The sequence below is a fragment of the Zootoca vivipara genome, chromosome 7, assembly GCF_963506605.1.
Source record: "Zootoca vivipara chromosome 7, rZooViv1.1, whole genome shotgun sequence".
NCBI lineage: Eukaryota > Metazoa > Chordata > Lepidosauria > Squamata > Lacertidae > Zootoca > Zootoca vivipara.
The window spans coordinates 76,172,892-76,197,850 of NC_083282.1; the positions used below are offsets into that span (position 1 = coordinate 76,172,892).

A 24,959-nucleotide genomic window follows, 5' to 3' on the forward strand; every position below is an offset into this window, starting at 1 on the left:
TGCTCACAACATGGGAAGTCATTATAGAAGATGACACTCCCCCCCCCCCCAAATGAGGCTAAAAGAGCATGACAAAGCTCTCTGGAGCCCCAAGCAGGTGCACTCCTTTTAGGGTGTGGGCATACACTGCAAGATTTTGTTGCACATCCTACTTCTTTCCTCTAATGTTAACGCTCTTCACCACCCTTTTTTTTTAAAAAAAAAATGCATGGCCATTTGTGGACCAAATGTAACTCTGAACACAGTTTGGAAGACACAGATATCAGCTTTTGGCTCTCCATCTTGTGAAGCGAAACCTCTCTCCCTCCCCTCAGAACCCAGGTTGAATCACTGTTTTGTCATTCTGCTATTAAAACACAATTTTAAACAACCCCTTTAAATGACAGAGGCATCTGTGCAGAAATAACACTACATGTTAACTCCCCCCTTGGGGACACTAACCTCCTTTAATAAAACCACTGTAATGACAAGGCCCTATATATCAACAGTCTTTAATACAGAAACATATGATCTAATCTACTTCCACAGCTTGAGAGCTGATGTGAAGTGACAGATCAGTGGAAGGTAAAAATCCAGGGTACCCCTTCCGTGCAATCTTAAATAGGCCAGCTTTAAATATTTTACAACAGTGCCAAGCCATCCAACAAAAATTTACTTCGTACTGCCTCCCAACACCAACTTGGGAGAGGCGGAAGAAATCGGATTCCTTCCTTTTGTAGGACATTGGTTGGGTGTTAATCGGTCATTGTAATCTAAGCAAAACAGCTGCCTTTGGAGTAGGAAAAGCTTCCAGGCTATCATCAATTCGGTTCTGCTGTTACTTAGTAATGCTGCTGCTTTGAAAATGTGAGCATCATATTCAGAAGGTGGTCTCCATTGCAAATAACTAAGCCCTGTTTATGTTTGCAAACTCATGTTGAGAGGTCATGGCATAAGATCAGACATTTTTAGTTGACCCCAGAGATAAAGTCTTTCTAAGAATTCGGAACTGTTGAATTTTGTTTGTTTGACATATACAGAGGAGACCAGTGTATCCTGGCTCCTTATGGGTGAATCAACACTGGATATTTTCTTGCTTTTAGTTCTTCTGAAAAGAGAAAGCACAGTATGTTGCCACCCACAAAGAGGTTTGTATTTTTCTGCACCAACAATACATCTGGGTTTATGTATGTTCGGTGCTTACTTGAAAATAAACATGCTGTGCTGTATCCTACAACTGGAATTCTACACGATTCACATTACACAGATCTGCATAGCCTATTCTGCAATCGCAAGTCCCAGAAAAAGTCAAAAGCTAAGGCACTGAAGCCTCCAGCCAGTATCCACAGCAAAATTATGCTGAGTACCACTCCTGTGGGCAAGAAACTGGGTTTGGTTTTGCTGTAAAAAGAAAGTTGAGAATCCTAAGATGATAGACCCTACAATAAGCCAACACCTATTTCTATGGTATGGCGCGGCCACAGAAAACTTTCAGCACATTCGGTTGAGATTCCTTCATAGCATGGGGTTGGATTAGACGAACCTTGCACTCCTTTCCAACTCTACAATTCTATGGTTATATGATTCAGCTGCTATGTTTCCACACAATGATGCCACATGCTGTCAGTATCAAAGACATGCTTTGCAACAGCACCAACCAATCAGTATGATAATTCAACACAGGAGCTCTTTATTCTCCTGGACTAACATACAGGGAGCTTGTCAGTTTTCTCATCCAGTATGGTCCAATAGACAGAACTGCCTGGATTTGGGCCTGGGAGACTAAAGTTCAATTTGAGTTCAACAAGAGACTCCCAGGACAGCCTTGGGCAAATCAAGTTCTCTCTGTTTCTCCCTCTCCAAAAATGTAACATGAGAACATTAATGGCCTGCTTAATCATACTGGACTTATGAGGACACTAAAGCATTTCACACATTACAAGGGATCTGCAGAAATGACTGGGGGAAACACGCACATCAAATAAAGGAAAACTGCTTTGACACATTGCAAAGTATATTGCCATGCAGTGTTCCTGCACAATCACTTACTAAAATAATGTTTTAATATTTCATAGAATCATAGATAAATCATAGAATTGTAGAGTTGGAAGGGACTCTGAGGGTCTTCTAGTCCAACCCCCTGCAATGCAGGAATCTCAACTGAATGTGTTGAGTCTTTTTGCCCAATGTGGGGCTCGAACCCTTGACCCTGAGATGAAGAGTCTCATGCTCTACCAACTGAACTAAAGTGGGGGTGGGGGTGGGGAAGCAAAATGTGAAGTTGTCCACTGTAAGAAAAAAAAAGGTTATATGTTATAACTCATAACAGAGATGGGCTGCTTTACAAAATGTTGCAATGCTAATTTAGCAACCCTTTGCAGAAGCAATATTGCAATTTTCACCAGCTAGTATCATATTGTCAGAAATCACACCATTAATGCCAAGTCTGACAACTTCAATTACCGAAGAGCTAGAATTAAATCCAAATGCTCCAAGTGAGTAAAATTTGGGAAGTGGTAACTGTGGGGGGCAAAGTCAGCTCAACCTCTGAAACTTTAATTAAATATCTTGTCAAAAATACTTTCTACTTGAAACTTTTCTATAAATATATTGTCATCCAGGTTTTTTTTAAAAAATTGCTTCTAAAACAGGTACTACTGCCATTTCTTGCTCCACATTAAGACAAAACATTAATCTTTCATGCCACTTATTTAGCTGCTGAATAAGATTATAGACAACTTGCTCCAGTGTTAACTTTTTTAACCTCAACTGGTAACTCCTAAGCCAGAAGCAAAATGATCCTATGGAGGTTATGGTGGCTCTGGCTTTGGGACTTTTCAGCTGTCCATGGTGGGTGGCAGTGCCGGTCTGGCTCATCTTTTATTGAAAATATCCCGCCAGCAGAATGAGTTGCTGATCAGGGATCTACAGGATAAAGAACACTCTAGCCATTAGTAGCCAAAGCTATTAAGTGAAGCAATCAGGCAAGCTAACACCAGTCCATCTTTCATTGGTACAGCAAATATGTGACTGGGCTGTGCAACTTCAGACTGCAAGATCAACCACAGAAAATATTCCCTCTAGTTCAAAAACTAGCATGTTCTCCCTGACATGCTACTGCTTTGTGTGGAATCAATGTTTTGTAGGAAGGAGCATGCAATTAAGCTCATGTGAACTTAATTCTCAAGTGAATTAAGTAGTACAACCACTTGTACCACTCACTCTCAAGCAGTACAACCCAGAATTACCACTGAGAACTGAGCCTTGATTAAGTTACTTTATATTAAAGTAACAACAACCCTGTATCTGATCAATATCAAGGCCTAGTTTGCATGTCACAGTAAGCCAACTATGGCTTACCAGGACCACATGAACCAGCTTGATTAATAGAACTGTAGAGTTCGAAGGGATCCCAAGGGTCGTCTAGTCCAACCATCTGTAATGCAAGAATCTCAACAAAACCTCTGCTTAAAAACCTCCAAGGAAAGAGAGTCCACCACCTTCCAAGAGAGTTCGTTCTACTGTCAAACAGCTCTTACCATCAGAAACTTCTTCCTGGTGCTTAGTTGGATTCTGTTGTCTTGTAAGTTGAAACCACTGGTTTGAGTCCTACCCTCCAGAGCAGGACAAAACAAGCTTGATCCCTTTTTGCCTCCTCTTTTCCAGGCTAAACATACCCAACTCCCTCATAAGGCTTGGTTTTCAGACCCTTGATCATCTTGGCCGCACCCCTCTGTACACATTCCAGCTTGTCAATATCCTTCTTAAATTGTGGCACCTGGAACTGGACACATCTAGACTACTCCAGGTGTGGTCTGACAGAGCAGTACTATTACTTCCCCTGATCTGGACACTATACTTCTGTGGATGCATCACAGAACAGCATTAGTTTTCTTCTTCTTCTGCAGCATCACACTATTGACTCATGTTAAGCTTGTGGTCTACTAAGAGCCCTGGATCTTTTCCACATGTACTACTGGCAAGCCAGGTGTCCCCCATCTTATATTTGTGCAGCTGGTTATTCCTGCCTAAGTGCAGAACCTTATATTTGTCCCTGTGGATATTCATGTTGTTAGTTTGGGCCCCGTTCTCCAACCTGTGAAGGTCATCCTGAACCCCACTTCTGTCTTCTGCAGCATTAGCTACCCACCCACCTGCAGATTTGATGGGCATCCCCCCAATTCCTTCATCCATGTCATTTATAAAGACATTAAACAACAACAGGCCCAGGACAGAACCCTGTGACACCCCACTTGTCACTTTTTTCCAGGATGATGAGGTACCATTAATGAGCACTCTTTGGGTTGGGTCCGTCAACAAGCTACACCCCCCTCCCCCAGCCACAACAGTTCCTTTTAGCTCAGCTTGGTGCAGCAGCTAAATGTGTCATCCAAGTGCGTGGCGGTGCTTGAACTCTTTCCTCCTTAACCACAATCTGTAGCCAAGAGCAAACCTTTCAGGAGGAGAGCACTTACAGTAACCATGAAATCTGGGTTTTTGACACATGCTAAGCCAAGTCTTAATTGCCACGTGGAGCTAAAAGGAACACGAAAGTACAAAGCACTTACCATATCCACCAGTGCCCTTGTGGTAAACCACAGTTTGGCTTAGCATTATATCCAAATGCAGCCAAATTGTGATGCTAGGAATTCAACCATGCAGGTGGCCTATCATCACATAAGTCCATAAATTTTCATGCATACCAGACCTCTTTTTTCCCACTATCAAAGGATCAATGTATTATATAGCAACTGCCTGGTTATTACTAGCATACATACATACTGAGAACCAGCCTTTGAGATTGCAACTGAGAAGAGAAGAGCATCAGCAAGGGGCAGATTAACCCTCTTGCCTGCCTGCCTGCCTGCCTTCCCAAGCAGCTTGAGAAAGACGATTTTGAAAGGACAAAATGAGGATGGGGAAGGGTTAAGGTCTGGTTAAGCAGGCAGCCTTCAGTGGCGGCTTTCTATTAAACAAAAATCAAGAGATCATTCAAGCGTCTCCAATTTAATGTCTACTTTGGCCCATAGGAAGCAGTAATAGCATGGGAACTGGCCACTGCTGGAGAAATTGGTCTCTTTAGTAGCCTTAATTTAACAAGGGTATAGCAAATTGGAGGCCAACCAAGCTTTAAAGCATGCAATATGAGAAAAGATTAAAAGGAATTTGATATCAATCTCCAACTATTTAAGAGGCTTCCAAAAAAAAAAAAGGGAGACAGGTGCCTATTGTTCTTTACTGATATGGACATGTAGACAAAAAGGCAGCAGGTTGCTTTCAGGGAAAAGCAGGCTTAGATTAAACCTGCATGGCTACTAATGCTTATTTGGAAGAAAGTCCCACCTAAATGAATGGGTCGTATTTTCAAGTAACTATTTCTCACTCCTGCACATTCTATTTTATTAGTTGGTTTTAAGAATTGTTTCAATATGACAATAGCATTTTGCTATCGTTGTAAGCAGCCCTGTTCTTCGTTTTGGGTGAATGTTGGTCTTTAAATGGTTCAAATAAATAAAAATATCATTGGGAAAGAATTGTGTGTGTCCTCATCTCCAGAAGAACTGGGGAATGAAACCAATAACTGAAGACAGTTTTAAAGCACAATAAAAAAATAATGGTGTGAATTAGATATTGCTTGATAGCCTTTCTAATTCTGACATTTCTGCACATTTTTCAGCTTTTCCTTTGTATTTTGTCATGCAAAGCTCATAGACACCAATATGAGTACAATTATAAGCACGCTTACCCATAATTAAGTCCCACCCAGTTCAGTGGGGCTTGTTTCCTAGTAAATGTGTTTAGCATTGCATCCCAAGGACATAAGAAGAGTTTTGCTAGATCAGGCTAATGTCCCATTTAGTCCAGTATCCTGTTCTCACAATGACCAACCAAATGCCTACGGAAAGCCCACAAGCAGGACGATGATTGTAGCAGCACTCTGCCCACCTACATTTCCCAACAACTGCTGACCAGAGATAAACTGCCTCTGACAGCGGAAGTACCATAGACCATAGCCATCATGGCTAGTAGCCACTGAAGTTTGCACTGAAAGTGTACAAGTTCCCTTATATTCACGCATAACAATGCAAATTTCTCTCAAGTGTCTGGATTTCTGCATTTCAGGAGCAATTGGTTCTGCAATTTTTTCCCTTTCTTTTCATGTTTAGATGCCTCCAGAATCTAGAACCTGACATTTTAAGAGCACTGAAGTCCTCAATACTTTCCAAAGCCTTGTTAAGGAGCTTGAGAACAACATAAGTAGCACATACTCACTTCTTAAATTTGTGCCCCACCTGTACACCACATGGCCCTCTGAATGTGCTCCATTAATGTCTCATAATTCCCATCACTGCAGCAAACACGAACAAGCTCTTCCAAAAGGCAAGTTCGCTTCCACTTGATAAGAGATACAAACTGCAACGGGCACATTGCATCTATCACAACACTTTAACTCAGTGTGCCCATTCTGACTGATCTAGTTGGACACATTTGCCTAAAGCTGATTTAAGGAATAAACCTTATTTCAAGGCAATATTTGGTCTCATGGATCTTCTAATGAGGCCTGAGGAAGACCACCCTCTGGCTCCACAAAATACATTCCTTCTGGCCAGATCTTAATGTGTGTGGACACATGGGCCATTGTGCTTGAAATTGGCGAGAGACAACAGATCATCTGGAGAAAGGGAGTACACCGCCCAGAGGACTTTGACAATTGCATCGGAGACAAGCAGGCTGGCATAAAACAGATCGTGATAAATTTTTAAGGGCCACCCTCTGGATTTTAGTCACAGGAGACTGAGATAATGTGCGTAGCTTTTTGGAATATGCATTATTGAAACGGGTCTGTCTAGCTCTAAAACACACCACAGTCTCACCAAAACGGCGAGATAAAAACCTTCCCTAACCTTGCTGAATTTAAACCATGATGCAATTCTTCCCCCACCTACCAACTGCAGTAGAGATGCTCTAGTCACTTAACGAATTTAAAAATACATCTAAATGTCATTTGTGATTAAGAAAAAAAAAAGAAAAAAGAGGAGCATCATGAAAAATGATGTTTCCTTTGTTAATGCCTATAGCTGCAGGAGCCGAGTATTGCTTCTTCGGATTTCTCTTCCACGAAAATATGTTGCGCAACATGGAAATTCTATTTTAATGCTCCTAAAGAAAAGAACATGCAGAAGAACACGCTCACCAGCAGGATATGTATTTCTTATCCATTAGAGGCTGCAACAGCATAAAATGAACAGCAGTGAAATCTCCCAACACTTGCAGGCTGTGCTGCAGTCCTATACAGTGCAAGTATACCTAGATGTCCTGTTGAACTCAATGGGCATGTGGAAAATTGCATTGTCAGCTACAAAATATATGTTCAAGCTAGCAGTCACTTTTTAAACTATGTGTACCAATTCCAACATTTCATAGTTCAAAATAAGGGCATGCTTGTAACCTCTCATGCTGAATGCATGGGACACCAGTGCAATCAATTGTCCGCATATTGTTGTTCGCTCCCTCCGTGTAAGTCATCATATGTGAAATAATCTATGATGAATTTAACAGGAACAAAGTAGCTCTCTATCTAATATGGAATGACCTGACATTAAACCATCCCCAGCCCCCAATCTCAGTTACTTACACCATTTCCTAAATATTAGTTTAGGAAAGAAATCCCAATCACTTTAACCACTGCTCCAAATTGTTATTGCAAGACCAAAAGCCTTGTTTGATCTTTGTTATCAACAGTTACGCCTTCCACTTGTGAAATGGGCCATCAGTATCAGAAATGAAGGTGAAGTCTTGAATTCAGTATTTCTTGAGCAGTGACAAATCAGGGATGCAAAAGACAAGTAGTGGGTTTTTTTGTTTTTGTTTTAAATCAATCTTGTATTGCTGAAATGGTTGATATTTGCAGATGTTCGTGTATTTCTAAATTATATTTCTATAGTATATGGATTATCAGCTAGACAACAAAAGTGGGTTTTGCAAGTTCTTATGGTTGCTAAGAGACTTATACAGCATTCATTATGCAATGACCTGAGGACCTCACAGCCCTGGCTACATTTGAAATATATATTTTATATAGTTTTATATAGTTATCAGGTTTTGTGTGCTTACCTATCTAGAAATCTGGAAAGATTAACTTGCATGTTTTACTTCAGATATATGTACTGATGACACTGTGTGTGTGTGTGTGTGTGTTTGTGTGTTTTACTTTATTATTTTATTGTCTTCAGTTCTTTTTAATTCTCATTCCTTTGTAAAATTAGCAAACCAAAATTAAATGATTTTTTAAAAGATAAAATGAATGCTACAAAATTAAGGAGAGAGCCTTGAGATCACCTGTTAATTAAGATAAATATTAATTAAGATAAATATATTATTATCTTAATAAATATATATATTAATTAAGATAAATATATATTCTCTTCATTCTACTACTTCCAATTTATCCCTTTATTTGTGTGCGGGGCTGGGATCTGTATGTTTGTTGTGCGATATGATTCCATGTTATTATCTGTAAGAGAGACATAATTAACTCAATTTTGACCATCAAAAGGACAACTGCAGCTCATCCCTCCTTCTCCATTGTTCCATACAGTGCATCAGCTGAATCAGCAAAGACACACTGCACACAGCCCAAGTCTGATTGTAGACAATGGAATTGCAACAGTGGTAGACTCCACCCTTATCTTTATGAGACTTATATCCCATGACGGCAAACACTGGATAGTGAGAGCATGGTGTAGTAGTTAAGAGTGTTGGATACAGGTAACTCGTACCTTGTGCTTACAGTGGTACCTCGCAAGACGAATTTAATTCATCCCGCAAGTCGCTTCGTATAGCGAAAATTTCATTTTGCGAAGTGGCTCCCATAGGAACGCATTGAAGTGTGGTTTCCCATAGGGTGCCTCGCAAGACGAATAAAAAAAGTTCATCTTGCGAGGCACCCTATGGGGTGGAAAAATCCATCTTGCGAAGCGCGCCATAGGAAACTTCGTCTTGCGAGTTTCCATTGAAATTGCAAAACGCATTCGTCTTGCGAAAAATTCGCCTTGTGAGGCATTTGTCTAGCGAGGTACCACTGTATTTAACTTGTGCTTATAGGACTTTGGAGAGGGGGTGGGAGGGCTCTGCCTTCCCAAAGTCAGGTAAGCAGCCCTCCACCTTGCAGTGGGCCCAGCTCCAGATGTTCCTGGCTTTATGCATTTTTGCATATTTGTGTGGACTCCTGGGACATAACCCTGCATATTTGTGAGTTACCTGTATCTGAAAAGCATGCACAAAGTGAATATGCATGTCATGTGCAATGTCAGGTGTACCCGAGTTTCAGCTTAAACAACTCTAGAACACCTGGTTACTAATGAACAATAGAGCAAAGGACTTTTATTTAATTGTCAATACTGTATTGGCAGTTTTCTTACAAAAAAAAGGAGGATTATGAACTGTTTGATGATCCTTTGTACTTAGACCCTTTTTGCAATAGTTTATTCTTTTCGCAATACTGTAGTTTATTCATAGGCTGGAAGTTTGGCTGTTATAGCTCAGGTATGGATCTATATGAAATTCTGCACCGATGTAGGCAAAAGTGAAACCCATTGCACATGTATCAATTACTGCCAAGCAAACCACTCTGGCTCTTACCAAGTTCTACATCCTGATCATCGGTGAGGACAAGGATGATGTTTGGACGGATATTCCTGCGGTCCCTTTGAAACCTTCCCTTCAGACGCTGATTCAGCAGGAAAGCTGAACTGTCACCCAGCAAGGATAAGAGAGTCATTGCTAATAATCCCACGGCGATGCTACGCTGTGCCATATTGCACCAATTTTGAAGAACATGCAAATAAAGGTGAGGGGATGTCGTCTATTTCTTCTTCAAAGGCAGATCTAAGAGCCGGACAAAAAAAAAGAGAGAAAGCAAGTGAGTATGGATGTGGTGAAAGTCTCAACAAAATGTACAAATAATCGTTTCTAATGTAAAAACCAACACACTAACAGTTCCTCTTTTAAGGATGAAAACTTTAAAAGGCCTATAAATAACCCCACACCATCTGCACCCTAACCACACCACTTGTGTCTGCTAGAAGGCAGGGCCAATTAACATTGATCAAGTGGTAGGAAAAGAGCTTTCTGTAAAAAGGCAGTGAGCACCCATGAAAAAGTCATTGTCTACAGTAATTTCCCAGCACGTGCCCTCTAGAATGTCCTCTAGTTTGAAGGCATGCATCTCCCCTTCATGTTTTAGCTATCATTGCAATGGAACAACTGTTCAGTACACAGCAAACACAATACAGAGTTCACCAGTTAAACAAAAAATGCCTTTAGTATTTTTTTTCTACACATCCGTGTACACACACACACAAAAAAACCCAACAACAATATTTTTTCAATATAAAAACGGACACACACATTTAGTCATATCTATGAAGCAGAAAAATAACGTGAAATGTTGAATGGGGTTTATAAGCTTGAAATGAAGCAGTCCAGAGTCCAGAGCAAGAATTAAGACCCTCACGGTTTACACAACCGCCAAGTCTCTTATTTCCCACATCAGTATATTATAAAATTGTCTATACTCAAGTTAATCCCGTGACTTTACAGGGAACTCCACCCTGGTGGAATGAAAGCGTGCCTACTTATACCACAACTAGATTTGTTTCCATGTGTCCCGAAAAAGTACAAATTACTTGGGATAGCATTGCAAACACAATGCTGAACAATTCTGTGGGTGGATGCTTCATGCTATGTCACGCAAGATCTGGGTTGTTTTCACAGGGCAATGGGTCCATTTTGAAAGGAGGAGACAAAAGGCAGAGGCCCCATGCTAAAAAACAAACCCAAAACACACACAACTAACTGTCAAAGAGTTATTTACTGTGCAAAGAAGTATGCTTGTTATAATTTTTCTCAGAGGTTCTTAATTCCATTCCACTCCATAATGTGTACGTGCTCTCTTCCTACATGCTCTCTTTCAGTTCCCCTCACCCAGGCCTCTCTGCAGCCACATTTCATAGTTATCCACCTTTTCTCTATGCACACCATGGCAGCTTCTCTCTCCCCTTTCTCTCACCCTTTACTACACTTGTCTTAGCTAAATCTCACCTTTATGCCCTTTGTTCTTTCCTGGCCCAACAAGTATCCTTTTATCTTTCTCTCCCCACTACTCTCTCTTTTGGGGGGGGGCAATAGGTGAGTGGGAGAGCACATGCTTTACATGTAGAAGGTCCCATCATAGCTGCCAAGTTTTCCCTTTTCTCGCGAGGAAGCCTATTCAGCATAAGGGAAAATCCCTTTAAAAAAAGGAATAACTTGGCAGCTATGGGTCCCATGTCCCTGGCATCTCCAGGGTGGACTTGGAAACACCCCAAAAGAACAGCTGCCACCAGTCAATGCAGAATAGACAGTACGTACTGAGCTTGGTGGACCTGTTACCTGATTCAGTGTAAGGTTGTGCCCTATATTCCGTTTCTCTCCCCCTCAGTCTTTTTGCATTCCATTTTAACCCAGAGCTTCAAAAGATGCTTTCTTATTTCTGAACTCTTTGTTGTTGTTGTTTTGTTCCTAATATGGAAACTGATCCAAGGAAATCAATTAGTTGCTTAAACTCATGCTAAGGTTTGTTTAATTAATTAAGTGGCACTCCTAAAAATTATAGAAGCAGCCTAAAGCAGGCACCCCCAAACTGCGGCCCTCCAGATGTTTTGGCCTACAACTCCCATGATCCCTAGCTAACAGGACCAGTGGTCAAGGATGATAGGAATTGTAGTCCAAAACATCAGGAGGGCTGAAGTTTGGGGATGCCTGGCCTAAAGGCTGGTGATGGGTGGGGAATTCACCTGCTCAGCTTGGTTGGGTTTTTATACCCCTGCTCTATAAGGTCAATCAAGGAGAATCTACAGGCCTATAATAATATGCAAATAGCAAGCATTTCAGGATGCAGGAGTAAAAACCACAGCAGCCTTAATGGAACAGGAAATGCTCCATTCTACCTCTTCCAAATGCATTATAGTAGAAAGTGGAAACCAATGTTTTTGCCTCCAAGCCACAATACTAATTTTGGGCTACAATTAAAAACTCTGATGCATATTGTTCCCCATCAATATACGAATGTGTATATACGTGGTGGTTGCTTTTTACTATCAAGCACAAGCTTGGCTAAGACATATGTATGAGAGAAGTGAGAAACAGATGAGTTTAGGGCCAGATAAAAAGCAGGGCAGTCCAAATTAAAGGACGGTGTCATAGAACAATTGCAGGGGTCCAGACTGGGTGTGTGTGTGTGCTGTTTTGACCCTATCCTGTCACTATCCCACAGCCTTTTAAGTAAGCCCCATAAAGGTTACTATTGTATTAAAAACTGCAGGGATGTGGGGGCAGAAGATGGGATAGGGAACTGGGTCCTTATTGCAGCATTTCTATGCTGGTGCAGAAGAGAGGGTTTATCTGCTTGGTTTCCATGGTGAGCACAGAGGAGGGATGGAGCCTTCATCCCTCTTTCCTCCATCTGCTCCCTTGCATGCATGTGATTAAGAACATAAGAAGAGACTGTTGGATCAGGTCAATGGTCCACCTAGTCCACCATCCTGTTCTCACAGTGGCCAACCAGGTGCCTCTTCTGGGAGCCCACAAGCCAGACCTGAGAACAGCAACAGTCTCCCCACTTGTGATTCCCAGCAACCGGCATTCAGAGGCAAACTGCCTCCAATGGATGTGTAGATCATAGCCTTTTCCTGCATGGATTTGTCTAACCCTCTTTGAAAGCAATTCCTTTTTGCCTATGGCTACCAGGTTAGTAGCCTGGTAAATGGGACGCGGGTGGCGCTGTGGGCTAAACCACAGAGCCTAGGGCTTGCCCAGGGCAGTCTCAAGCAGGTCGGGCGCCCTGGCGCCGAGGGGCGGAGATCGCTCCGGCGCCCCCACCCTCGCAGGGCGCAGCATGGCTTCCACGCGGCTTTGCCGCGCAGTGCCCCACCCCACCAGGACTCTACCTAGAGCCAGCCCTGGGCTTGCCGATCAGAAGATCGGTGGTTCAAATCACCGCAAAGGGGTGAGCTCCCGTTGCTCAGTCCCTGCTCCTGCCAACCTAGCAGTTTGAAAGCACATCAAAGTGCAAGTAGATAAATCGGGTCCTCCCTGCAAGAGAGGACTCGCGTTGTGGTGGGCCCGACAACCAGGACTAGGTGTTGGGGCGGGGACAATTGGAGCAGCCACAACACCCTATTGGTGGTCCATCTGCAGGGTGCAATTGGACTAAGGGCATGTCAATCAAAGGAGGCAGATGGACCACCTACATAACCCCTGCCCAAGCCGTAGAGAGTCTCCTTCTCCGGCTTCATGCATCGGAACACCCACCCACCACTCCCTAATTTTAGGGCTTGCGCTTGACCTTGCTATGCCGCCGTGTGTTGCCTGTCTTTGGGACAAGGGCACAGCAGGAATTTCCCCCACTTGGCTGATTGGCTGTTGCCACTTGGGTTTTGCCTGCCACGTAGCAATTCGTCACAACTTGTAAGGTTGGCAGATAGGCTCTGGTTCACGCTGATAGGGGAGGAATGAGCCCTTACCACCCTATCCCTCTTAAAGGAATCCATTGGACTACTGGTTGGTATTCCCCAAAGTGGGGTGGTTGGTATTCCCCCATGTGTCGCCAGAGTTCTGGGCACACATGGGGGAATCAGGCCTGGTGCTAGTCAGGACCCCGTCCCAGGTGTGAACCTGGCTGCTGACTCAAGGTGCGTCCTGAGTCAGTGCTACTCTAGGTAGCTTTGAAACCAGAGCCTATGCAACCACTCACTTGATTTGTAATCAATAAAGTTGTGGCCTAAATACTGCCAAAAACCAAACCAAAAATATGAGTCATGTCTGAATTTATTTCTAGGCCTAGGTTACAGGTCTCCACACACAAATAGGTACCTCTCCGGCAGGAAGGTAAACGGCATTTCCGTGCGCTGCTCTGGTTTCACCAGAAGCAGCTTAGTCATGCTGACCACATGGCCCGGAAAAACTGTCTGCGGACAAACATCGGCTCCCTCAGCCAGTAAAGCGAGATGAGTGCCGCAACCCCAGAGTCATCTGCAACTGGACTTAACTGTCAGGGGTCCCTTTACCTTTACCAGGTTACAGGTAGGTAGCCGTGTTGGTCTGGATCGAAGTAAAATAAAAAAATTCCTTCAGTAGCACCTTAAAGACCAACTAAGTTTTTATTTTGGTATGAGCTTTCGTGTGCATGCACACTTCTTCAGATACAGTGAAATGGAAGTTTCCAGGCACTTATGTAGAGAAGGGGTGGGGAGGGGTGGGGATGGGGAGGGGGGGATCACTCAGAAGGGTGGTGGAAATGGGTGATTGACTGACTGATAGCTGTAGATGACCAGAAACGACTGCAAATGGTTTTGCATGAAAAAGCAAGGGTGGAGATGGCTGAAGATCGCTTATCATGTATAATGAGATAAGAACCCGATATCTCTGTTCAAACCAGGTCCCTCCATGGTTTTGAGCTTGGTGATAAGTTGCAATTCAGCAACTTCTCTTTCCAGTCTATTTCTGAAATTCTTTTGTAGTAAGACAGCTACTTTGAGATCTTGTATAGAATGTCCTGGGAGATTGAAGTGTTCTCCTACTGGTTTTTCTGTCTTCTGGTTCCTGATGTCAGATTTATGTCCATTTATCCTTTGGCGTAGGGTTTGGCCTGTTTGTCCAATATAGAGAGCTGAAGGGCACTGTTGGCATTTGATGGCATACACAATGTTAGAGGATGAGCAATTAAATAGTCCTGAGATGGTATGTTGGATGTTGTTGGGGCCAGTAATGGTATTGTCTGGGTGTATGTGGCAGCAAAGTTGGCATCTGGGTTTATTGCAGGCTCTGGTACCAGTGTCCATGTTAAGTCTGGTGGTTGTATTATTGCCTACAGACAGCCACCCAATCTTAAACAACTCCTCACCCACAATAATACAACCACCAGACTTAACATGGACACTGGTACCAGAGCCTGCAATAAACCCAGATGCCAACTTTGCTGCCACATACACCCAGACAATACCATTACTGGCCCCAACAACATCCAACATACCATCTCAGGACTATTTAATTGCTCATCCTCTAACATTGTGTATGCCATCAAATGCCAACAGTGCCCTTCAGCTCTCTATATTGGACAAACAGGCCAAACCCTACGCCAAAGGATAAATGGACATAAATCTGACATCAGGAACCAGAAGACAGAAAAACCAGTAGGAGAACACTTCAATCTCCCAGGACATTCTATACAAGATCTCAAAGTAGCTGTCTTACTACAAAAGAATTTCAGAAATAGACTGGAAAGAGAAGTTGCTGAATTGCAACTTATCACCAAGCTCAAAACCATGGAGGGACCTGGTTTGAACAGAGATATCGGGTTCTTATCTCATTATACATGATAAGCGATCTTCAGCCATCTCCACCCTTGCTTTTTCATGCAAAACCATTTGCAGTCGTTTCCGGTCATCTACAGCTATCAGTCAGTCAATCACCCATTTCCACCACCCTTCTGAGTGATCCCCCCCTCCCCATCCCCACCCCTCCCCACCCCTTCTCTACATAAGTGCCTGGAAACTTCCATTTCACTGTATCTGAAGAAGTGTGCATGCACACGAAAGCTCATACCAAAATAAAAACTTAGTTGGTCTTTAAGGTGCTACTGAAGGAATTTTTTTATTTTACCTTTACCAGGTTAGTGCTCAGATTCAAAGCCCTGTTTGGGCTGTGGTGGTGAAGCATTACCAATCAGAAAGGGCAAGCTAACTGCTCTCTCATGGCTTATAGCCAACATAATCTCACAATAATAGACTGGATCCCTCTATAATAGACTGAGGAATTAAATGTGTTAAGAACTCCTGTGTGTTATAGTTTTGCTTTTCAAATAGGTTTTTGCACACATAATCCTGGAGCAGAGGGTGCACTGAATCACAGCAGAAAGGATCAAGCTGCTTTAGGGTGAGCACAGAGATGATGGTGCAGTCCTAGCAATCGTGCATAAAAATTGGAAGATTCGTCTCTGTGACTTCCCGAATCACTAATGTAGATAGCTTTAAATGGGGACTATACAGCTTCACGGACGATAAATCTACCAGTGGCCAATAGCCTTGATAGCTAAATTCTGACAACAGGTTATAGAGACCAGCAATAATATTTGCACCTTGCTTGCAAGCTTTGGGTGAATTTGTAGCTCAGTGGAAGAGCATAAATTGTGTGTGCAGAAGGCCCCAGGCTCAATCCCAAGTAACTCAAGATACTTGAAAACCAAAAGCTGAACTAGATGGATCTCATGCGTGCCCATGCCCTCTAGGGCAAAATTGGTGGCAGTGTGCAAAGGGGCTTCTTCTGTGGCAGTGCCCCCATAGGTAGAAGTCTATGCCTCAATACGTTAGGTTGGCTTTGTTTCTATTTGTGTTCTGCCAGCCAGGGGCATCTTTCCCATTGGGCTGGGTGGCGCAATGTGCCACGGCGCTCGCCCAGCAGGGGCGCATCGAGGAGGCACATGGAGCCGCCCGTGCGTCCGCCTGCTTGGCTCCTTTTCCGGTGGTGGTGCCTGAAGCGAGTTGCCTCCGTCGAGTGGTGCCCCCCCTCCGCTCAGCCCAGCAGCCCGAATCCGCATGCTCCTCAGGGCGCAGATCGCTGCGCCTCCGAAAAAGCCGCCTTGAAGGCAGGGAAGGGTGCCAGGGATTTAGCTGGGATGGTGTCGGCCAGCAGGACATGCAGCGGCCACACCGGAGACTCGGGCACCCAGCGCTCCTCCAGAAAGTAGCCACCCGCCCGGCCGCCGCTCCATGCCAGCAGCGCCTCCAGCTCCAGCCACAGACCCCAGCATGGAGCACCAAGCCAGCCTGCCCGCGTGGAGCACCAAGCGCCGCCTTCCTGGCAGGAAGCAGCCACCCCTCTGCCCCCGAAGGCAGCCCTCTGACACAAATGCCATGCTGGCGGGTGCTGGGCAGGCTGTGCACCTCGCTTTCAGGAGGACCCGCCCGGGCTGCGCGCTCCCACCAGCGAGCCACGTGGCGGGCGGGTGAGTGGGTCGGGGCTGCTGGGTGGGCCGCGAAGGCATCCTCCGGCCGCAGAGGGTGGGGGCGCCCGAGGGATCCCTGGACCATGGCGCCACTTAAGCTTAAGACGGCCCTGCTGCCAGCCTTTGAAGACATTTCTTCTTAAGCAACCTTTTGATCCTGTTGTTGCTTAATCTTATCTATTGTTAGCCCTGGCTTTCTGTGCTCTTGATGCCTTTGGGGCGTTTTGATGCTGCTTTTAGTCTTGCTTTGTTTTGCTGATGGATCTAATGATGGGTTGCTCCCAGTTTTTATTTTTGTGGTTGTATATAACCAGCAACTCCTTTTTGGAGCAGAAATGGGGAAAACAAGCTGTTCTACAAATGACTGCTTGGATATGATCCAAAGCAACTTCATTCTTATGGAGGTTCGCTTATTACTTATAGCAGTTCTCATGCTTTAAGACTTAGGCGAATGCAATACAGTGGTGCCTCGCTTAACGAATGCCCTGCTTAATGAAATTTCCGCTTAACGAAAGGATTTTTCGAGCGGAGGTTGCCTCGCTAGACGAATTCGTTTTATGAAAAATTCGTCTAGCGAATCGCGGTTTTCCCATAGGAATGCATTGAAATTCAATTAATGCGTTCCCATGGGCAAAAAAAAATTCAATTTTTTTTAATGCATTCCTATGGGATTCGCTAGACGAATTTTTCGTTATAAGACCCGTGGAACGAATTAAATTCGTCTAGCGAGGCACCACTGTAATTATAATTTGTAGTCATCTGACCTAGAGGGTTTTTCTTATTATAATGGAAGGTAAAATTATAAAGAAACTGTACTGGGCATATCAAGTTCCACTTTCATCAGTTCAAGGAATCTATGAGTTAATTTCTGATAAAATTCCTTGCACACTGCCTTTATAAAGGCTGACAAGATCTAATGTGATGGGAATCAATTAAAAGTGACACAAGGGGAATCTGTTTTTTTCTGAAGACCAGAAGTGGCTGAGCAGAAGGGGGGGGGAACCCTAGCACAGCAATATTTGCTTTGCATTATGTTCATAAAGCAATAACAAGAAGCTCTCACCTTTTCTTGGTAGGTCATTTCTAAGTAAATATATCTGCACAGATTCCTTTTGCACTGATAAGCCTTGATTAAAAGGGTTCTGAAGCTGTGACAAAGCTATTGGTCTGAGAAACTGTGACCAAGATTTCTTACACCTGCAGCAGCAAAAGCAAAACTGGATTGCAATAGTGAACTGGGAGCTGCATAACACTTAACCACAGTGAACAAGGAGAGGCTTACTTCTGAGTAAACAGGCATATGATTCTGCTGCCATGTCTTTCTGGCATAGGAAGGACTTGTGATGTGACAGGGCAGTAAGAGAAACATCACTTACCTTGAGCAAGATCCCTTGCGGGGGTTTGATAATTCAATGACACCAGTGTCTGTACAATCTCAGATTTAATTTAAGTGGTGATAGCAGAACAGTAGTTCAATGTTAATGAAAAATAAAATTGCTAGAGCGTGGCTAAATTCAGAAGGGTAGTGTGGGGGGAGAGTTCCTGGTCTCATTGTGCAGACAGCCATACCAGTTGTTTTCACAAGAACATTACAAGAACAGCTAGTACAACTGCACCCCATCCCAGGTAGTGCACTTGACTGGAGTGCTGCTTCTGATTTATTTATTTTTACTGTTTAACGTCACTACCGTACTAGCTTTCCTGTAACTGAAAGACATCACAAGGAAGGAATGTTGCTGCTTTCAGGCTGCTGTCTTAAATAATAAGGCCCCATCTGCCCCAACACAGTGTTATGAGTTGTGGGTGCTAGGGTTTGTGGGTGCCAGATTGCTCTAAATTCCTGGGTCTGATAGGTCTTAGAATTTAATGCATGATTGGAATGTTAAAATGGGCTATCGGACATAGGTAAAGGTAATGGGCCATCAGCAGAGAGGGGGGTGCTGCTGTGCCAGACAGAAACTGGGAAGGGTCCCTCCCTCAACTCAATTAGTTTGAAAGACAAAGGAGAGTTTTGAGGTAGAATTTTAAAGCTGAGTTTAAGATGAGGTTTTGGCAATGATGTTGCAGGCTGTAAAAGGCTGAATCAGAGGGTCAGAGGGTCATAGGTGATTTCTGTTTTGATCCAAGGCTGCAGCTACGAGAGAAACAAGACCCTTTTGGGGTGTTAATGCTGTGAGGCCCTCCATTGTAGGCTCGGATTGTCTATACCGGTATGTGTAAATAAACCTTATATCACCAAGACACCACAGTCTCCACTGTGCCTCATTTCCAAAAGGAAACACAGATGCCTGGAAACGCCTGGAATCTCAAAGCATGCTCAGAGATTGGGATGGCAGGTACCACTGGTGTTAAAAGTAGGATTTGTGTTTCCTGGAGGAAACCCCTGTGGACAAGGTGTGCCTGAATTCATGATGGAGGGAGGAAAGGCATTCATGGAGCACTTCAGGTTGATGCTCCAGCAGCAACTCCAGCAACAGATGGGATGGCAAAGCCAGATGTTAGGAAAAATGACCCTGCAGCGAGGCCAACTGAGCAGTGGATGGAGCAGCAGAACAGCTGCTGGTTCAATCCTTGCTGTAGCTCCAGCCGCTGTGCTTACCAGCCGCTGCTGCTGCTGCTTCTCGTGGGTAGGGAGAGGGAGCTCGTCCGCTCTGCTCTCTGGCTCACAGGAGCACCAGGGTGGCGGTGGGAAGATGAGCAGTGCAAAAGGGCTGGCTCCAGAGAGGGGCTGCTTAAAATGGCACCCAGGCAACAGCAAGGATTGAACCAGCAGCTATAACCCTCAAATGGCAAAGTTTGTGGTCCTCTGCACTTCAATAGAAGGCCAACAGCTGGGAGAGATGAGGTTTGGGCACACACCTATGTTTCCCGATCTTCACAGTGTCTTGATTGCAAGTTACTAGCCAGCTGATTTGCACTGTATAGTGGGAAAGGGAGCAACATGCCAGATAAGGACCCCATGGCAAGTCTATGGCTACGTGTTTCCCCTCCCTCACATTCCTCCAAAACCAGAATAAGGGGTTGGTATCCTCTCCTGTTTAATGAATGTAGCCTTATTATTCTGCTTCACTTTTCTCCCAGTAGGTACTCAACACCTCACACTTCATCATGTATGTGGATACAGCCTTTGACGCAGTCTTTAAGGGCAATTCCAGGTAGCAGTTTTCCATTTCCATTTGATAATTCAGGATGTGTCTTAGCACTCCAAGGAAACACAACACGTTGGCCTCAAAATGTTATCATCTGGCACCTGGCGAGGTGCTGGAGAACACAATTAGATGAGGAGTTTTCACAAAACATACCAGCAGTTTCCTGTGCTGCTCAAACCAGAGATTAGGGCTAAGCTAAGCAAGAAAAGCTTTTGTGGGTGGCAGGAAGTATTCATTAATTTATTTAAGTCACTTATACTCTGCCTTTAGCACCCCCCTAGGCTCTCAGAGCAGCTTACCAGAAATATCACATGACCTGTTTTGTCCTGTTGCTGTCAAGAAGATCCCTTATTGCTCTGTTGGCCGTCTCCTAATTCTTCTTCTTCTTTAAATCCTAGCTTTGAATCCTTTATGTCCCATGTTCAGAACTTGCTCCAGGCTTGAGTCTCAGAAGCCTGTCACATATGGCCTGACAGGAGACTGACATTTTTTTCAAATATGCATTGTGACGAGTGTACTGAAAACAGCAGAGAATTTCCTCTTTGAAAATGCTTTCTGGACTTTTCCCATGAGTCATGGCTGCTTCAGAAGTATTGCCTGCATGCATATCACTTCTGTTATGGAATTTGATTGGACACCATCCAATAAGACTTTACAGACAACACATATCTATGCTATGGCAAGCAAAAAGTTACCCATTCAGGTTCATGGAGTTCATTGGCACTATTTCTTATTGAGAAGTGATACCCACCTAGGGAATTTAGGATATAAATCAACCTTTTTCTTTATAGAATTTGCAACTGAGTGCATCTGTATGATTAATATACCCTTGGTGAGTACAAAGAGGAATTACTTTCTCTTTTAGCTCTCAAGTAGCTGGCTGCTTCTTTGAATGACATTTCTTACCAACAACTGAGTTAAAGTTTCAGCCTCTCCATCACTGTTGTTTTTGACCACACTTCTTTCCCCCTCAAACATTTCCTGGGAAGCAGGTTTGTCCTGATTATTCTTCCAAACAAAATATTGAGTCCCCATTATGTTATGCAACCCTAGTTGCCGGATCATTTTTCTTCCTTCAACCCATCATCACTATCGTACTTTGCTGTACACTTTTGCTGCATTTAAAATTAAATTGTGAGCTTGTTGAGACAGCTCTCATGCTTTTGATAAAATGCCTGTCTGTAGAATTTCTTGTTCGAGACCAAGAGAAGCAAACATAGGTATTACTCAAATGGTTTTAACTTACAGTTTCTTATGTGTATTTACAGCTGTTAAATTACAGTTATTTGCGAAAGCATAAAGCAGCATGCTTGCTTTCAAACATCTTTTACCAAAATAATTACTTTTCTGCTTACCTTCCCTACACAGATGTTTAAACTATTTTCGCACATTACATCACTGTCATTATCAAAATAAGTACTCTCTAAGTATCCTTTACAACCAACTAAAAGCCTGCAATCAAAATGTGTTTTGCAAAATGTGTTTTGGTTGTAATAACTAGGCAAGAAAACTTAGGTTATTTCATTAAAAAAAAACCACCCTATTTGCTCCTGAAATATGTGTTTGGATTTGACAGAGGCCGGCAACTGTCAACTCCATGTTGGTTGTAAAATCTAATTAACAGCTTCAAACCTCTCATAAACATGACATTAGAAGATGTTTCCACATTCAGAGTGGTCAAGATGTCATTCTAGAGCTGCAGTACTATTCAGTACTATTCAGCACAGAATTATATAGTACAGATTTCCCCCCCCCCATATGTATTATTGAATTGACAAAAACAGCAGCATGTCAAGTCAGAAGACCATGGGCTAATTCACACTACTTAACTGGCATGCTGAGAATGTGAGCCGCCTTAGATCTACAGATGAAAGGCGGTATAGTGGTACCTCTGGATACGAACGGGATCCGTTCCGGAGCCCCGTACGCACCCAGAGCAGTACTTACGGGATCTGCGCATGCTGCCTGCACAATTTGGCATTTCTGCACACACACGGGACGTCATTCGGCGCGTCTGCGCATGCGCGAATCGCCGAACCCAGAAGTAACCCATTCTGTTACTTCCGGGTTTGGCACATACGTATCCCGTGTCGTACGCAACCTGAAGCATATGTAACTAGAGGTATGACTGTACAATTTTAAATAATAGTAATAGTAATAATAATAAAATAATGTGAACTGAGCAGATCTATACAGCCCTTGGCAGGTGGCAACAAGGTTGCATAATTGCTCCATTATATGTTCAACTTGCCTACTCAATTCACATTCATTGTGTCAAAGCCTGACCTGTTTCTGATACACCAATTGACAATGACCATCACCAGCCTTGTAGGAGTTGCCCTGTGATGTGTGCAGAGGTGGAAATGCACAAGAATCAACTACAGACAATTAAACTTTGGCAAGACAGAGGCAGTTGAAAAGCCTAATTCATAATAGACTATGACTAGTTCTTATGCATGCCATATAGTCTGGAGTCGGCACAAACAGCAGCATCAGTGCACTTGTATGGCATGGTTAATTGTGGTTTATGCCAACGCTGGACATCATTAGGCAGGAACGGTGTGACAATGCCAAGTTCAGCATTTACCCACTTGAACCACATTCTCAATTTGATTCCATACACTAGGGAAGGGGAACTTGTGAACCTCCAAGAGTTGTTGGACTCCGACTCCCATTATCCCTCATCATTACCCATGCTGGCGAAAGCTGGTGGGAGTTGGAGTCTCACAACATTGGGTGTGTGTGTGTCACAGGCTCCCCATGTCTGCTGTGAACATTGGTTGCTTCTCTGAATTTTCGTTGTATTTCTCTATTGGCCATTACATAGAAAGAAGCCAAAGAAATACCCAAACAGAATGAATAGTAATTTCTCTTCACATTTAATATAGTGCAATAAGTGAACAGGATGCTCAGCATCCTGTGGCCTGAAGGTTTCCACAGACCAGGCTTATATTGTCCAAGGGAAAACAATAATATGCTCCATTTTATGAGAATAAAGCAAGACCCACAGCCTCTTGCAAATTAAGGATACTAGCTTGGCAAAGCTTGATTATCCCCACTTAATATACAAGTGCCACTGGGAGACAGAATGGACTGAGCCCAGTCTGAAAGTAGTAAAGATGGGTGGTTTGGGAACCTGCGGCCTCTTTCTGGAAAGAGTTTAATGCAGAGTGAAACAGCACCATAGGCTTGAACTAGATGCAATTGTTTGTCCAGCTCGCAGAAGAAAAGGAAACAGAAAACAGATAGAACACATCTGTGTTCAGATGTCAAATCCTAGGCCAAAAGGCTCAAGAAATTGGATATATGAAGAGTGTGTGTGTAGGGTGGGGTAAGATAAGGAGAACAATTGATGTATTTACCATAAACTGCAGGGAGGTAGACCCAAATTGAACACCAGAAAGAAATCATTGTTTTAGATTGTTGCATTATTATATCTTGCCGGCCATAGCATGCTCACTTTGCAGCAGAAGGACAGGATAGAAGGTCAACAAACAAATCAATTAATGTAGAAATAGCGTTTATATGTTTTTAGGAGGAGTTTGGAAAACTATGTCAATGACTCTTTAGGAACAGACAACTGGACTGGATCCATTTGAATTTCCTACTTTTACAGAACCCTTTCTTGTTTCTTCTTGCTGAGGAATGTGAGTGATACTATCCCCATTGCCCTGTGCTAATACAGAGAATGGACCTAGAACATCTCCAATACCCCACCATCACCACTGCATTGTAATGAGAGGCCAGTAATTGCGGAAAGCTTTTGTCTTCCACGAACTTTGCCATCCACAGTGGATCTTCTCATCAAAAAGCCCAATAAGCTTCCAAGGAACACAAGTGTTCTTAGGAACAGTCCAAAGACCATTGGACTAGTGGTTTACTGAATCCCTGTCAATTATTTTATTCTGTACTATGCATAGCAAAAAACCTTCATTTCTAGAGGTCACCCTGAAACTACAGTAAGCCTGCAATTTATGTGGGAGTTACGTTCCGGGAACAATGCCTAAAGCCAAAAACATGTATAGTCAAAACACATTGGGTGCCAAAGCCCCTCCCCTCAGTCACCTGCCCCCTTTTAATTAATTAATTAATTAATTATTATTATTATTAGGTAAAGGTAAAGGGACCCCTGACCATTAGGTCCAGTCGTGACCGACTCTGGGGTTGCGCGCTCATCTCGCATTATTGGCCGAGGGAGCCAGCGTACAGCTTCCAGGTCATGTGGCCAGCATGACAAAGCTGCTTCTGGCAAACCAGAGCAGCACATGGAAACGCCGTTTACCTTCCCGCTGTAGCGGTTCCTATTTATCTACTTGCATTTTGAGGTGCTTTCGAACTGCTAGGTTGGCAGGAGCTGGGACCAAGCAACGGGAGCTCACCCCGTCACAGGGATTCGAACCGCCGACCTTCTGATCAGCAAGCCCTAGGCTCAGTGGTTTAACCACAGCGCCACCTGGGTCCCTTATTATTATTATTATTATTATTATTATTATTATTATTTGGCCAAGCATGTAAAACTGAATGTGCACAGGTTACATGTGTGTAACTTGTAATCTTACTGTACTCTCTTTTAGGGTGTGGGGGTGACTGATGCCATTTGAGTGTCAAAGTGCTCCCTACTTAGGCAATAAAATAAAAACAAGTGCCTGCAAAAAAAAAAAAACCACCCACTTGCCTTTTCATTTAGATTGCTATTTTCTTGCACACTCCTGTTTCTCACACTCAACTTCAGCTGCCTGCAGTGAAACCATCACATACCCAATCAGGGATCATGTAGTAAATGGGAT

At 43.4% G+C, this 24,959-nt stretch overlaps 1 protein-coding gene across 9 annotated transcripts in view; it reads right to left on the reverse strand.

Moving 5' to 3' along the window:
• The window catches only part of SULF2 (sulfatase 2), a 294,763-nt gene that overhangs the window by 77,482 nt on the left and 192,322 nt on the right, over positions 1–24,959 (reverse strand). For 8 of the 9 annotated variants that reach the window (XM_035124105.2, XM_035124104.2, XM_035124103.2 and 5 more), the window contains one exon: positions 9,622–9,867. In XM_035124105.2, the coding sequence (XP_034979996.1) occupies positions 9,622–9,796 (175 nt within the window). In that variant the 5' untranslated portion in view covers positions 9,797–9,867. Of the gene's footprint in view, positions 1–9,621; positions 9,868–24,959 lie in introns of those variants that run through there. The other variant, XR_009557953.1, reaches the window with a different exon arrangement.